This window comes from Anomaloglossus baeobatrachus, chromosome 3 (genome assembly GCF_048569485.1).
Source record: "Anomaloglossus baeobatrachus isolate aAnoBae1 chromosome 3, aAnoBae1.hap1, whole genome shotgun sequence".
NCBI lineage: Eukaryota > Metazoa > Chordata > Amphibia > Anura > Aromobatidae > Anomaloglossus > Anomaloglossus baeobatrachus.
Genome location: NC_134355.1, coordinates 38,192,866 through 38,210,307, shown reverse-complemented (window position 1 = coordinate 38,210,307; position 17,442 = coordinate 38,192,866). Strand labels below are relative to the sequence as shown.

Below are 17,442 nucleotides of genomic sequence, written 5' to 3'. Positions count from 1 at the left end.
TTAATCATGCCGCATCACTGAAAACTGATAATAAAACCCATTAAACACCTAATTAACGTAATAAAAAAATATATATCATTTTATATATTTTAGGGGAAATTTAACTTGAAAAATAATCATTTTATAGGTATTTTAGTTTATACATTTATTTATAAATGTGGTTAGTTTACAATTAGTTTATTTTTTATAATTATTTAGTTTATTCATTTATTTACATTTAGTATATTACATTTTAAATTACTGAAATATGCAGTATATATATATATATACACACACACATACACACATATATACTTACACATATAAATACATGTACAACCATATATTGATATACATACATATTTATATGCACACACACACACACACATATGTGTGTTAGAGTATATATATGTGCATAGAATATATATATATATATATATATATATATATACATATATACATATACACTGTACACATATTTATGCGCATATATATTCTACATATAGAAAAAAAACTATATATATATATATATATATATATATACACACACACACACTGTACATATATTTATATGCATATATATTCTATATATAGAAAAAAATTATATATATATATATATATATATATATACACACATATATAAATTCTATATATGGAAAAAAGAATAATTTACACATACAGTACTGACTAAAAGTTTGGACACACCTCATTTAATGAGTTTTTTTTATTTTCATGACTCTTAAGGGGGCTTTTCACGCTGCGACATCGCTAATGCGGAGTTGTTGGGGTCACGGAATTTGTGACGCACATCCGGCCGCATTAGCGATGCCGTTGCGTGTGACACCGATAAGCGATTTTGCATCGTTGCAAAAACGTGCAAAATCGCTAATCGGCGACATGGGGGTCCATTCTTAAAAATCGTTACTGCAGCAGTAACGAAGTTGTTCCTCGTTCCTGCGGCAGCACACATCGATGCGTGTGACGCCGCAGGAACGAGGAAGCTCCCCTTACCTACCTCCCGGCTGCTATGCAGAAGGAAGGAGGTGGGCGGGATGTTACGTCCCGCTCATCTCCGCCCCTCCGCTGCTATTGGGCGGCGGTTCAGTGACGCTTCAGTGACGTCGCTGTGACGCCACACGGACCGCCCCCTTAGAAAGGAGGCGGTTCGCCGGTCACAGCGACGTCGCCGGACAGGTAAGTATGTGTGACGGCTCTGGGCGATGTTGTGCGGCACGGGCAGCGATTTGCCCGTGTCGCGCAACAGATGGGGGCGGGTACCCACACTAGCGATATCGGGACCGATATTGCAGTGTGTAAAGTAGCCTTAAGAATTGTAGCTTCACATTGAAGGCATCAAAACTATGAATTAAAACATGTGGAATGAAATACTTAAAAAAGTGTGAAACAACTGAAAATATGTCTTATATTCTAAGTTCTTCAAAGTAGCCACCTTTTGCTTTGATTCCTGCTTTGCACACTCTCGGCATTCTCTTGATGAGCTTCAAGAGATAGTCACCGGAAATGGTTTTCCAATAGTCTTGAAGTTCCCAGAGATGCTTAGCACTTGTTGGCCCTTTTGCCTTCACTCTGCGGTCCAGCTCACCCCAAACCATCTCGATTGGGTTCAGGTCTGGTGACTTGTGGAGGCCAGGACATCTGGCATAGCACCCCATCACTCTCCTTCTTAGTCAAATAGCCCTTACACAGCCTGGAGGTGTGTTTGGGGTCATTGTCCTGTTGAAAAATAAACGATGGTCCAACTAAACGCAAACCGGATGGAATACCACGCTGCTGCAAGATGCTGTGGTAGCCATGCTGGTTCAGTATGCCTTCAATTTTGAAAAAATCCTCAACAGTGTCACCAGCAAAGCACCCTCACACCATCACACCTCCTCCTCCATGCTTCACGGTGGGAACCAGATATGTAGAGTCCATCTGTTCACCTTCTCTGCGTCACACAAAGACACAGTGGTTGGATCCAAAGATCTCAAATTTTGACTCATCAGACCAAAGCACAGATTACCACTGGTCTAATGTCCATTCCTTATGTTCTTTAACCCAAACAAGTCTCTTCTGCTTGTTGCCTGTCCTTAGCAGTGGTTTCCTAGCAGCTATTTTACCATGAAGGCCTTCTGCACAAAGTCTCCTCTTAACCGTTGTTCTAGAGATGTGTCTGCTGCTAGAACTCTGTGTGGCATTGACCTGGTTTCTAATCTGAGCTGCTGTTAACCTGCGATTTCTGAGGTTGGTGACTCGGATAAACTTATCCTCCGCAGCAGAGGTGACTCTTGGTCTTCCTTTCCTGGGGCGGTCCTCATGTGAGCCAGTTTCTTTGTAGCGTTTGATGTTTTTTGCCAATGTACTTGGGGACACTTTCAAAGTTTTCCCAATTTTTCGGACTGACTGACCTTCATTTCTTAAAGTAATGATGGCCTCTCGTTTTTCTTTACTTAGCTGCTTTTTTCTTGCCATGATACAAATTCTAACAGTCTATTCAGTAGGACTATCAGCTGAGTATCCACAAGACTTCTGCACAACACAACTGATGGTCCCAACCCCATTTATAAGGCAAGAAATCCCACTTATTAATCTTGACAGGGCACACCTGTGAAGGAGAACCATTTGCGGTGACTACCTCTTGAAACTAATCAAGAGAATGCCAAGAAGTGTGCAAAAGCAGTAATCAAAGCAAAAGGTTGCTACTTTGAAGAACCTAGGATATAAGACATATTTTCAGTTGTTTCACACTTTTTTATTAAGTATTTCATTCCACATGTGTTAATTCATAGTTTTGATGCCTTCAATGTGAATCTACAATTTTCAGAGTCATGAAAATAAAGAAAACTCTTTGAATGAGAAGATGTGTCCAAACTTTCGGTCTGTACTGTACATACATACACAAATACATACATAACTATATATTTATATACATACATATTTATATATACACACACACACACACACACACGTGTGTTAGAGTATATATGTGTATAGAAATGTAGAATTTTTGCAAATTTATTAAACAAAAAAACTGAAATATCACATGGTCATAAAGTATTCAGACCCTTTGCTCAGCATTAAGTAAAAGCTCCTCTTGAGCTAGTACAGCCATGTGTCTTCTTGGAAATGATGCAACAAGTTTTTCACCCCTGGATTTGGGGATCCTCTGCCAATCTTCCTTGCAGATCCTCTCCAGTTCTGTCAGGTTGGATGGTGAACGATGGTGGACAGCCATTTTCAGGTCTCTTCAGAGATGCTCAATTGGGTTTAGGTCAGGGCTCTGGGTGGGCCAGTCAAGAATGGTCACAGAGTTATTCTGAAGCCACTCCTTTGTTATTTTAGCTCTGTGCTTAGGGTCATTGTCTTGTTGGAAGGTGAACCTTTGGCCAAGTCTGAGGTCCAAAGCACTCTAGAAGAAGTTTTCTTCCAGGATATCTCTGTATTTGGCCACATTCATCTTTACTTCAATTGCAACTAGTCATGCTGTCCCTGCAGCTTAAAAACACCCCCATAGCATGATAGTTGACTTGGTGGAACTTTCTTCCATCTCTCTTCTGCATTTCTGGAGCTCAGCCACAATGATCTTGGAATTCGTCTTTACCAAGGCTCTTCTCCCACAATTGCTTAGTTTAGCTGGACGGCCAGGTCTAAGAAGAGTTCTAGTGGTCCCAAACGTCTTCCAGTTAAGGGTTATGAAGGCCACTGTGCTCCTAGGAACCTTGAGTACTGTATAAATTCTTTTGTAACCTTGGCCAGATCTGTGCCTTGCCACAATTCTGTCTCTGAGCTCCTTGGGCAGTTCCTTTGACCTCATGATCCTCATCTGGTCTGACATGCACTGTGAGCTGTGAGGTCTTATATAGACAGGTGTGTGCCTTTCCAAACCAAGTCCTATCAGTTTAATTAAACACAGCTGGACTCCAATGAAGGAGTAGAACCATTTCAAGGATGATCACAAGGAATAGACAGCATGTGACTTATATATGAATGTCTGAGCAAAGGGTCACAATACCTATGACCAGGTAATATTTCAGTCTTTCTTGTTTAATAAATTTGCAAAAATTTCTACATTTCAGGTTTTTTTACTGTGAACATGGGGTGCAGAGTGTACATTAATGAGAAAAACAAATGAACTTTTCTTAAATTTACCAAATGTCTGCAATAAAACAAAGAATGAAAAATTTAAAGAGGCCTGAATACCTACCGTACCCACTGGAGATACAGTATATATATATATATATATATATATATATATATATATATATATATATACTGTATGTGTATGTGTATATATATATATATATATATATATATATATACATACACACACACACATGTATATATATATACATACACATACATATACATACATTTTATATATATATATATATATATATATACATACACACACACATATATATATATATATATATATATATATATACACACACACACACACACACACACACATATATACTACATATACATATTTTTTATATATATATCTATATATATCTATATATATATATATAGTTATATATATAGATATACATTTATACATATTTATATTACACATTTATACATATTTATATATAGAATTGGATATAGATACCCTAAATGCGATAATAATGTATGACAAACTGGACTTGGTGAAACATAAGGAGTCCACAAAAAGATTTTTCAAAAAGTGGAGAACATTTATTGATTAAGTTCAAACAGATGGAAATCACCCAATTAATTAAAGCATTTGAACACACATCTTGGTATTGTTTGGGAGACATCGCAGGGACATTAGGGACACTGAATATAGGGAGCATCCAAAGAACCAACTGAAATGAACAAATATGATAGTTCGTTACGTCAAAGGATATTATTGTTAAGATAAATCTTTGGAGTTTAAATTGTGACAATGAAAAAAGAAAAAGATGTAGCAGACGCATTGTAAGATACGGAAAATTTATGGAAATTAACAATATGTTCTCTTTTTGATTATATTTGCCTGTTGACATTAAATAAAATATGTTTTTTTTAAAAAAAAATCTGAAGGAAGATTTTTGTAGTCAATTTTATTTGTACCAAATTGATCAAAATGTTGCATTATGTGTTATAGATTTGACAGATCTTTAGATATCACAACTGCATTGTGTTTTGTGTTGTCTTTTTTATGCGTTTTATACCTTTTCCTTTTATTTTCTTGACAAAGTTCTATATTTTTGAGTTGTTTGCACTTTTTAATTACAATTTTCTTCTCACTTTTGCAAAGAAATTTAGAGAAAAGAGTTTGACAAATAGAAAGACGGAGAAGACGCTACTTGTGAACATACTAAAATTTTTGACTTTTGCAAATGTTTTTATTCAACAGACTAAATAGTATAATAAAATTAATCCTTATCTACAATTAACTTTATAAAAGAATGCAATCTACAATTATTTTTTTTTTATGATGATATCTTTTTTTTTTAAACTGAAGCTGTTGTGACTCGAACTTGTCACGGCTGCATTATTTAAGATAAATGTTAAGCTTCTTGCAAATGGATTTTGTCACACTTGGGTCCTTAGAGATTCTGTCTTCAAAGAACATGGGCGTTTTTCTGCTCAATGCTTATTGCTACATATGAAAAGATTTAATGCTAAACTCACTACATGTAATTTCATTAAACAGGATAAATCATCTTTTTGACACAGTTTTAGAAAAAAAAAAAAGTTGTTTATGCAGAAAAAATGTAAAGTTGCAAAATTCTAAAAATGCTAAAATACAAAAATAACAAAATATAAAAATGTAAAAGCATATTGTAAAATTCACAATAAATAACAAAATACTAAAAATGTACAAAATAAGTAGAGCAATTCACTGCATCAACACATGAAAATGTAGAAAATAATTCTTCTTCTGGTCAGTATATTTAAGGCAATACCAAACTTGTATAGATTTGTTTTATAATTTAGCAAAATAAATTCAGAAATTTGAAAGAAAAAAAAAATTAGTCTTTTGTTGGCATTTTCTGGTACGCGTAACTTTTTTAATTTTATAGCAATAGACCAGAGAAAGGACTTATTTTTTGTGTGGTGAGTAGCTGTTTTTATTGATACTGTTTTGGGGTGTATAAGACATTTTAATCACTTTTTATTGCATTTTTGGGGCAGGTGTCATAGCAAAGATGTGGTAATTTTTGCTTTTTAGCTTTGTGCTCTTTAGGTATTTATCACATAGGTTAGATACTTTTATGTTTTGATAGATTGGATTTTTTGGGATATGGTGATAGCAAATATATTCATTTTTTATTTATTAAAAATTAAACAATTTATTAAAATTATTATTTTTTATATTAACCCCCTCACGACCCTTGACGGATCTATCCATCATGGAGCGTGTGACGTTAAGCCCAGCCCCCTGCCGCGGGCAGGTTGCGGCGATCAGCGCACATATCAGCTTGTTTTCAACAGCTAACATGTATGCCTGCATGATACGAGTGGAATCGCTTCCACTCGCAACATTTAACCCCTTATATCTCGCTGCCAAAGTCTGGCAGCGAGATGTATATGCGCGCGGCCATGATTTTCACTTACTGCCGCCCCCACCGGAAGTTACGTGCGTGATCACGTGACTTTCGGTGGTTGCCATGGTAGCACAGGGTCATGTAATGACGCCTGTAGCTATGACGAGTCACTTTCTGTTTCACTCGGCCCGGAGCCGAATTAATCAGGAAGTGATCACATCTGCTGTTTACAGCTGTATAGCTGTGATCAGCAGATAGGGAAGAGTGATCGCATTGCTGATCGCTATAGCCCCCTAGCGGGACTAGTAAAATTAAAAAAAAAAAAAAGTAAAAAAAAGTTTTAAAAAATAAAATAAAAAAAAATTTAAAAGTTCAAATCACTCCCCTTTCACCCCTTTGAAAATGAAAGGGTTAAAAATATATATATATACACATATTTGGTATCGCCGCGTTCAGAAATGCCCCATCTATCAAAATATAAAATCAATTAATCTGATTGGTAAACGGCGTAGTGGCAAAAAAATTCCAAACGCCAAAATTACGTTTTTTTGGTCGCCGCAAGTTTTACGCAAAATGCAATAATAGGCGATCAAAACGTAGCATCTGCGCAAAAATGATACGATTAAAAATGTCAGCTCGAGACGCAAAAAATAAGTCATCACTAAGCCATAGATCCCAAAAAATGAGAACGCTACGGGTTTCTGAAAATGGCGCAAAACGTATGCCACTTTTATTGGAGAAGCTTGTGAATTTTTTTTAACCGCTTACATACAAGTAAACCTATACATGTTTGGTGTCTACAAACTCGCACCGACCTCAGGCATCACAACAACACATCCGTTTTACCATATAGTGAACATGGTGAATAAAGCATCCCAAAAACTATTGTGCGATCACACTTTTTTTGCCGTTTTTCCACACTTGGAATTTTTTTGTTGTTTTTCAGTACACTATATGGTAAAACTTATGGTTTCATTTAAAAGCACAACTCGTCCCGCAAAAAAAAAAGCCCTCATATCGCAAGATTGACAGAAAAATAAAACAGTTACGGCTCATGGAAGAAGGGGAGCAAAAAACAAAAATGCAAAAATGGAAAGTGCCCGGGGGCTGAAAGGGTTAAACCATCCTCAATGTGTTTTAAATGATTCAATATGCATCACTAATATATATATTTTTTTAAAAATATCCATGTATTGATCTTAAAATAGACTTTATATGCTTAGGTGAATGCAGTAAATACCTTAGGTTTCAGTCATAGGGGCGGAGGTTTTGCTGGAATCAGTCACTCTCACTCAATTTCAGGCATGATTCATTTTTGAACTTAGCCACAGCTCCCACATTTTAATTGATTACACTACAGGTCCTTCATCATCACTTCTCTTTTCCTGATAAACACAGGTCCTTCATCATCACTTAACTACTGATTACCACAGGTCCTTTATCATCACTTCTCTGCTAAGCTCCACCCAAAACAATCACATGGACATGACATCATCACAGGGGGAGTTCTGCAGATCAGCACAGTACAAGTGATGGTGCAGGACCTGTGGTAATTTCACGATCATGTGACTCTAATGGGCGGAGCTCAGCAGAGAAGTGATGATAAAGGACCTGTGTTAATCAGAAGTAGAGAAATGGTGGTGCAAAACCTGTGCTGATGTCACGTCCATGTGACTGTAAGTAGTGGAGCTCAGCAGAGAAGTGCTGGTGAAGGAGCTGTGGTGTAATCAATTACAATATTGTGGGCGTGACTAGGTTAAAATAAGAATCTTGCCTGAACTTGAGTGACAATGACTGATTCCAGCAAAAGCTCCGCCCCTATGACTGAAACCTAAGGTAAGTACTGCATTCACCTAAACATATAAACTTTTTTTTTTAAGATAAATACATGGAATTTTTTTAAAAAAAAACATGTTAGTGATGCACATTGAGGGCAGTTTAACCCCTTAACGACCCATGACGTACTAGATACGTCATGGATCGTTTTCCGGTAAGCCCCGCCCCCTGCCGCCGGCGGGCGGCGGCGATCGGCGCACATATCAGCTGTTATCAACAGCTGATATGTGTGCCTGCTAGCCGCGGGTGGAATCGCTTCCACCCGCGGCCATTAACCCCTTACATTTCGCTGCCAAAGTCTTGGCAGCGATATGTATATGGGCGCCGCCATTACAGTGACTTACCCCGCCCCCGCCGGAAGTCACGTGACATGATCACGTGACTTTCGGCGGTTGCCATGGTAGCACAGGGTCATGTGATGACGCCTGTGGCTAACATGAGTCACTTCCTCTCAATGCCGGAATACAGCCGGCATTGAAAGTGAAGCAGCAAATCTGCAGTTCTCAGCTCTGTAGCTGAGATCTGCAGATTGTGCAAAGCGATCAGATTGCTGATTGCTATAGCCCCCTAGGGGGACTAGTAAAATAAAAAAAAAAAGTAAAAAAAAAAGTTTTAAAAAATTAAAAAAAAATAAAAAAACCTAAAAGTTCAAATCACCCCCCTTTCACCCCATTGAAAATTAAAGGGTTAAAAAAATAAAAAATACACACATATTTGGTATCGCCACGTTCAGAAATGCCCGATCTATCAAAATATAAAATCAATGAATCTGATCAGTAAACGGCGTAGCGGCAAAAAAAATCCAAACGCCAAAATTACGTTTTTTGGTCGCCGCAAATTTTGCGCAAAATGCAATAACAGGCGATCAAAACGTAGCATCTGCGCAAAAATGGTACCGTTAAGAACGTCAGGTCAAGACGCAAAAAATAAGCCATCACTGAGCCTCAGATCCTGAAAAATGAGAACACTACGGGTTTTGGAAAATGGCGCAAAACGTGCGCCACGTTTTTCGGACAAGCTTGTGAATTTTTTTTAACCCCTTAGATACAAGTAAACCTATACATGTTTGGTGTCTACAAACTCGCACCGACCTGAGGCATCATACCCACACATCAGTTTTACCATATAGTGAACACGGTGAATAAAATATCCCAAAAACTATTGTACAATCCCAGTTTTTTTGCAATTTTTCCGCACTTGGAATTTTTTTGCCATTTTCCAGTACACTATATGGTAAAACTTATGGTTTCATTTAAAAGTACAACTCGTCCCGCAAAAAACAAGCCCTCATATGGCAAGATTGATGGAAAAATAAAAAAGTTACGCCTCTCGGAAGAAGGGGAGCAAAAAACAAAAACGCAAAAACGGAAAGTGCCCGGGGGCTGAAGGGGTTAATATAAAAAAATGACATGACAGGTTCCCTTTAATTTCTTTATAATTAAATGTGGAAAACAAGGTTTTTTAAACATGTTTTTTAGTTACATTTTCTAGAATCATTTTTTCTTGACTTTTTTTGGTTCCCCAGGGAACTTTTACTTGCAGTGGTTTGATTGTTTGTTGGATCGCTTGTTGAATGTGCTTCTATTGTTGCACGTATACCAACTTATGCCCCGGCTCATTTTTTTAGGCTTTTTCTAAATTTTCTTGTACTCTGTAAAAATGTGGGCATGGTGCCTATCTATGAGCTAGACATTTCATCTTTATAGCTTCTCAGGATCGGTGGCTGCAGTTGGGCCCCTTCCTGCTCTTCCCTTATTCACATTGATGTCCCTGACACAAGGTAAGTTTTTAATACTAGGGTAAGACCAACCCAACTGGGCACACCTTGTTGCGGTGGGATGACTTTTATGCTTTTTGATCAAACAGTGTTACCTAAGTACCCTGTGTTATGTACATTTACTACTATTTACTTATTATAGGGTATAGGCTCATTTTGTGTTTTTCTCTTGGGTTTCATACCTAGGCCACCTGCCGTTTAGTAAAATTAGTGTGGTTACGCACATCTGTACTCCATCGAATTGATATCTGTAAAACACTAGCTTCCATGAGCATTTGATGGACTTTGCTAGACTATAAAAAGTTATTTAGAAAGTCCTCCTGGGCAATAATCTGTTATCTGTTTATCATGAACATCTTACCATTTGGGTTCTGTGGTTTTGACCAAGAAATATAAAAAGATCCAGGAGAATGTGACCGGATGTTCAGTGGACCGATACCTTCTGGTAGACTTTCCAATGTCGAAGCCTCAGTGACGTCACTCTCTGTACATCCTCCACCAGAACAAGCCTGGAAATAAAGTTCTCCATTTTATCACTGATTTTTACTACATATATTAAACATTTCGAAAATAAAACAAAATTCTGTGAAGGGTGAAATTCCTTAAACAGAGGATAATAATATAAATTAGAGCATAAAACATCCAAAATCTTATTGGGAAAAGATGATATTTATGGGGGAAAATGTTGAAAAAAAAGTCCAACATGAAATAGGCTAATAATATGAATATTTTGAATATGCCTTATAAAAAAAGTGGTATACTATACTGTTTAGGCATTATGGTCAACCCACTGGTTTGGCTCTTATGATGATAGAATGGATGTGAGCTGATATGCCATGTTGATATATGCAAAATATCATACGTCAGTCATCCCCATTGTATCCGTTCCAATATTGACCAAGAACTAATTTCACCCCATCTAATGATTTGATGCCTTATTGTCCTCTCAAACAACAAACTTCTACTTTCCTACCTGACAAGCAATAGGGACTGTTCACACTGTCTGCAGAGGCTTTATCAGCAGATTTGATGGAAAGAACTGTTTGTCACTAGTCCTGGCATAAGCGACGGTCCTGACTTTCTTCTCCTATGGCTGCCTTTCTTTGCAGAATTACATGCCAGGTTCTCAGTTATCCCGGAAAGCTTCTCTGACATAACCACTCTAAACCTATTAAGACTTGTGTAGCACCCCTGAAGCTCTGGTCGCTACAGGGTACTGCAGTTAAGGAGCAGTATCTATCTGGGGTAAGTGACAGGTGGATTGCCGGTGCTCACACCAGACACACACATTTCACATGCAGTTAGGTGCCTTCCCCACAGGGGGGAGTGGACTGGGGTGGGTAGAAAGAGTCAGCCATCCAGTAGCATGGGACTTCTTGGTCACCAGGATAACCACTGGGGGGTGCCACATGGGGTATAAGAGGAGGTAGCCATTACACATAGAGAGCTTTCTAGAGGGACGTCCCTGAGACCGGACTGGATGCAGGAGAGCACCAGTGCTGAAGGGACGAGACAAAACTCACCTTTCTGCTGTGGTGCCTGGGGCCTGTGAGCTAGAGCTCGGCCCAGGTTCCTTCTGCCAGTCACTGGACAAACAGGACATTTACACTGACACCGGTAACCGCCTGGAACTTGCATCGGATAACCAGAGACTTATCAGCAGTGAAAAAGGACACTCTTAGGCAATCTCCTAACCAGTGACTAAACACCTGAACCGGAGTTCTTGCCTTGTTTCAATTATTTACCGGCGACGTCGTTCCGCGCTCCGGCGCCTACGGCCCACTTCCAGTTAGCTGGCCATTCTCCTGGGGCACCCACTCCGCCTGTTGGGAGTTACTCCATTTTGGCTGCAGTCAACATCAACCCCCAGTGAAAAGAACCCTGCAGCGGCGGCCTCCTACCTGGCCGCGCACCACAGGTGGCATCACGTATAAACTTTCATTTAAACTCCCCTGTAAATATACCCACTTTTAAAAAGCACCCAGGGCACGGAACCGGTCAATGGCCACTAAAGTGACATTTGCCCAGCAGAACACCGCCAGGGACCGAGTACCCCATAACCCTGGGTGACACACTTGTATAACCAAAACCTAGGTATATGGGTATTAAGGAACATTGCTTCAGTATCTTTAATTTTGCTAGGAGTTTACAGCTATTTCACGTGCTCCTGCTTCAGCAGGTGTCTGTCATCTTCTCAGCCTTTCCTGGCTTCAATTCTACAACCAGTGTTTTTTACAAGCTCAGTCCAGTTTGTTTAGATGTTGTTTGCTTCAAACATTCAGCACTTTAACAACTTCTCATAACTGTTCACACCTGGTCTGTAAAATTAAGGTAGTGCATCCCTTTAAGCAAATATCCAGTTTGTCTTTCCCTAATTGCATTCCAATAATTTATTATTTCTGTGCTGGAATATACCAGAATTTATTTACTGCTCTCTTACATTGCTGCTATTAACCATTGCACTACTGGAAGACACCAGAAAGTATTTAATTTTCTTTTACGTTGCTGCTATTAACCATTGCACAGCTGGAAGATACCAGAATTCATGTACTTTTCTCTTACATTGCTGATATTAACCATTGCACTGCTGGAAGACACTAGAATGTATTTACTTCTCTCTTACATTGCTGCTATTTATTACTACACTGCTGGAAGATCTCATAATTTGTTTACTGCTCTCTTATATTGCTGCTATTAACCATTGCATTTCTGGAAGATATCACAATGTAACTACTGCTCTTTTACATTGCTGCGATTAACTATTGCACTCCTGGAAGGCACCAAAAAGTATTTAATTCTCTCTTACATTGCTGCCATTAACCATTGCACAGCTGGAAGATACCAGAATGCATTTACTTCTCTCTTACACAGCTGATATTAAACATTGCACTGCTGGAAGATATCAGAATGTATTTACTTATCTCTTACATTGCTGGCATTAAACATTGCACTTCTGAATGATACCAGGATTTATTTATTTCTCTCTTTCATTGCTGCTATTAACCATTGCACTGCTGGAAGATACAAGTCTTGATTATTGTGATTATCTGCTTCCCTGTTGAAAGACACTAGCTTGCTCTAATGCTACTCTTCTACTGTATGTCAACAAACCTGGCTGTTTCATCTGTGTTACTTGCTTTGTTTTTTTTTTACTATTTTCCTACATAGTCTGCTGTCCTGATTTTTTATGATACGCATGTTGTCTGTCAAGAATCATTCACTGCTCTGTCATCTTCAATTTATGTTGCTCCTTCTTACCTATGGCTGAGACAATCCAGCTCATGGCAATAAAATTCATGGAAAGTTATAGAAACCACAACAGAACCTAATGGACAACATTAAAAGTCAATAAGGTGCTTTAGCCACTGGTGGTAATCATTGTATAACAGATTTAGTCCCAAACTGTTGCAGACTACTGTATCTTTTTTTCTAAGGGCTTGTCTAAACTACTGTCTATAGCATAGTTGATCAACATTGGTCTCTGCTGTAAACCTTAACAATCCATGGGCATAGTATGGAAATCCAAAGTCAGCCACACATTTCTCCCCAACAGCGCAAATAATATTGTATTACATAATAGTTATACACAAGTCCTAACCAAACAAAAGAAAAATATAATTTTACCTAGTGACTCTTCATTTCCACACATTGGACCCCCCAAAACATCCAAAATGTGTGGCAAAATAACATTGGCTTGTAATTTTCTATTTGGTCAATTACTAGAAGTAAAGAACGTCATATACACTGGAGATTAAAATTAAAGAACAATGTATGGTCACTTGCTTTTTTCAGAAATAATGTAATCTACATTGATGAACATGTGCAGGTTTTTTTAAAGGGTGCGCCATGTCACTAGGACAGGGTTGTACAAAAGATCCAAAGTTTATCAACATAAAACCTTTATTTTGCCCAAAACGTGATGATAATTAGAGAGCAGCAATGACTGTAGCACAAAGAAAGATTATAAGTAAATTTTCTGAAGGTAACAACAGTCACAATCAGTAGGACGTGCACATTTCAGCACATCTGCGGCCACAGGACATCACTAGTCTCTCACACTGCTCTGGTGGGATTTTGGTCCACTCCTCATCCAGTCTTTTCCACAGTTTTGTGACTGTTGTGGGTTTTTTGCCATAACTTTGTCACCAAAGATTTTCCAGAGGTTTTCTATTTGGTTTAGATCAGGACTCTGGGCGGCTATTTCATTATTTCAATGTTTTCTCTTTCAAGGAACTGCTTTACCCGTTTTGCTATGTGATAGGGGGGATTGTCCTGCATGAAAATGGTTGGCTGATTGCGTGATGGACGCAAGTAAAGAACCACGTGTTGTTGAAGAAGGTTCTGATCCACACTTACATTACCGTAATTCTGCCATTTGTCTGTATGACAGGTTCAACTTCTGCTGCAGAAAACATTCCCTAAACTATGACACTTCCTCCATCTTCTTTCACTGACTTCTTAACACACATTGGGTTCAGTCTTTCCCCAGTTTATCTACAAACATAATCTTTCTCATCAGACCGAAATAAATTAAACTTGCATTCATCACTAAAATGAACTGTGGACACGTCTCCTCTGTCCACACAACATGCTCCTCACCAAAGGTGAGTCTAGCCTTGTGATTCTTTCTGCTAATGAGAGGCTTGGTCACTGCAGAGTGGGCTTTCAGTCCAAATGCTCTTAAACGTCATGACACTGTATGATGAGACAGATCCTTACCTTGTTCAGTGCTGAACTGACGAGCAATTCCAGCTGCAGTGTTGAAATGATTACTCATGGAGATTCTCCGCATTATCCTGTCCTCTCTTGCATTTGTCTTTTGAGGGTGGCCAGCCTTCTTGGGGGACTTGAATGTGTTTGTTATCTTGTAAAGATGCAATATTCTTGAAATCACAGACTTGGAATGACCAAATTCTCTTGCTATGGCTGATAGGGTCATGCCTTTGGTCTTCATCAGGACACTCTGCTGCCGGAGGGTTTCAGTCACTTTGGAACGGCACACCATTTTTGCAATGTCAGTGCAAACTGATACGTTAGGCGCCAGTTACATAGGGTTTGTCAGATAAAGAAATTAACACAAGGTGCCAGATTAACACCAATAACTTGCAGTAATCTGAAAGTGTTCTTTAATTTTGATCAGTGTTCTTTTTCATTTATCTCATTTACATTTTTATTATTTGCTTTACAATAAATTCAATTTATGAAATAAGCTTAGAACACTGCGAGTTTCCTCATGTTAGGATATAATCACATAGGACAACACAATGACCGCAACATTTAGGAAATTGTGAGTTCTCTAATTTTGATCTCCAGTGTATATATTTTTGCTAAATTATTATTAAAGTTTCTAACCTTGCCAAAATTATGAACACGTTAGAATTTAAAAAAAACTTTTTTAGCACTTTATTCCAAAATTTTATATGTTTAATATTGCATTTCACTTCAGAAATCTTTTTAAGAAACATCCCCTTAACAATGGATCTTGCTCATTGTTATACGTCCCCCCCTTGGATGCTGCCTCACTGAATCAAGACATTACTATGATCTTTAAATGACCCCGCTGCATTTAAATTAATGAATGTACACCAGGAGCCATCCAATATATTTTTAGACCCAGACATAAGGTAAAATACTAGATTGATTCATATTAAATGTTACCTTTGCAATCTCCAGATTAGGCACAAAGGATATGCAGATCATCTTGTGCCCTGTATTGAATAATTTTTTCGCCTAATTTTTAATTGCCGGCAACACTTTTTTTTATTTTTTTATTTTATTTTTTTACAATTTAATGTTCAAGTAATAATGGAGAATATATTTAGAAAATCCAAGTGCATACGGAGTGGGATAAATGTATGCATGCTATCCACATCAATGTAAATTTATTCATAATCAAGGGCGGAATATTTCATATGGTATTCATCAAAACAAATATCCATATATAGATTTCCAAGTTAAGTAAAAAGTCTGAACAAAATAGGTAAACTTGGGTGCATTTGTTAAACTGATCAAGGCGGCCTAGTGATAGCAAAAATGCAAAAAATATAATCAAGAAAATAGTCGAAAAATACGAATACAACATTAAAAATCAAGAACTTTTTGAAACAAAATGTATCACAGCCCTTTTATGTTAGTTGATGAGATACTAGTGGGTACATTTGCACCCGATCACCTACTTAAGAGGAGAAACAGCTCTTGGGCTCCTCCGGCCTCTTTCTCCTCTCACTGCCAGCCTCCGGTCTGTGATTGACAGGTCATTCTTCTTTTGCATAGAGACACCTTAGTGTCTTTTCACCTTTTTATGGGAATTCTTTTAAGATATTCATTGACTTCTTGGGATATATTTCTCTAGCAAATGATGGTCTGGATAAACACTTACTGTTATTGGAGCCCATGAGTGGTCAAAAATGGAAGAGGAACCCTGTGCAAGATCGGTATTTTAATGCCCGCCGCTGGTCTTGCTGAGGCAGTGAGCAGGAGTAGACCACTGGATCACATTGGGGACCCGGGCGTCCCCTTTAGTGGGAAGATCTTAACTAAGGGACCACTACAAGGTAGACACCAGGTACCTGTCTCAGGGCAGTAACTGGGACTGTAACATCTGACCCCCAAGACAGAAGATGGACTTAGGTGAGGGGAGGTATAGGCAGGATGGCTGAAACAGAGAGGAAGGCGGGTAGGGACAGGTATGGTGGGCTTGGTGGGTAGACAGATATGGTAAGGCAGGTACACGAGATGGGCACAAGAACTTCGGGATCTGACAAATTAGCTAGCAGACAGAAGACTAACTAAGTACGAGTGTTGCACAGGCACCTTCCCTGGAGTGAGGGAGCCTTAAATACATAGTACCTTTCCTGACAGGGGACCTACTCATCATTTGGGACAGAACTAATGCTCATTTTAATCTGTCTGAAGCATGGGGCCCCCTGACACCCCTTTTTGATAATCCCGACTTCCCGCCGGCTGTTGGTGTGGACAGGTTTATGATCTGGTCTTCATCCCAGAGGCCTAGGTTGGCGATACCCTATTGGGAGCGCCTTCTCTGCCAACCTTACAGCATTTCCGAGCCGCCTTCCCTGATCAACAAATCCAGTGGTTTATGTATTTGCAGTTGCAATCGTTCATCTCCTCTGCTCGCTCAGCCTCCGACCTGGCCAGGGTCTGTACCAACTTTGAATCCCTTTTGATCCAATTAGAATCTCCATCCCACGTAATTTCCCAGGTTTACTCCATTTTGATTGACCCAATCGATTTGAATCCAGTCTGGTATGTGAAATCCTGGGAGAAAGATCTGGGGAGTGCTTCCTCTGACCTGGATTGGGCAAAAGCTTATATGTGTGTACATAGGATTCC

The 17,442-nt window shown here is 38.6% G+C and overlaps 1 protein-coding gene across 1 annotated transcript in view; it reads right to left on the bottom strand.

Moving 5' to 3' along the window:
• USH2A (usherin) overlaps nt 1-17,442 on the bottom strand; it is a 1,098,211-nt gene that overhangs the window by 538,276 nt on the left and 542,493 nt on the right. The window contains exon 34 of the mRNA XM_075339131.1: nt 10,451-10,598. Coding sequence (XP_075195246.1) covers nt 10,451-10,598 — 148 coding nt within the window. The remainder of the gene's footprint in view (nt 1-10,450; nt 10,599-17,442) is intronic.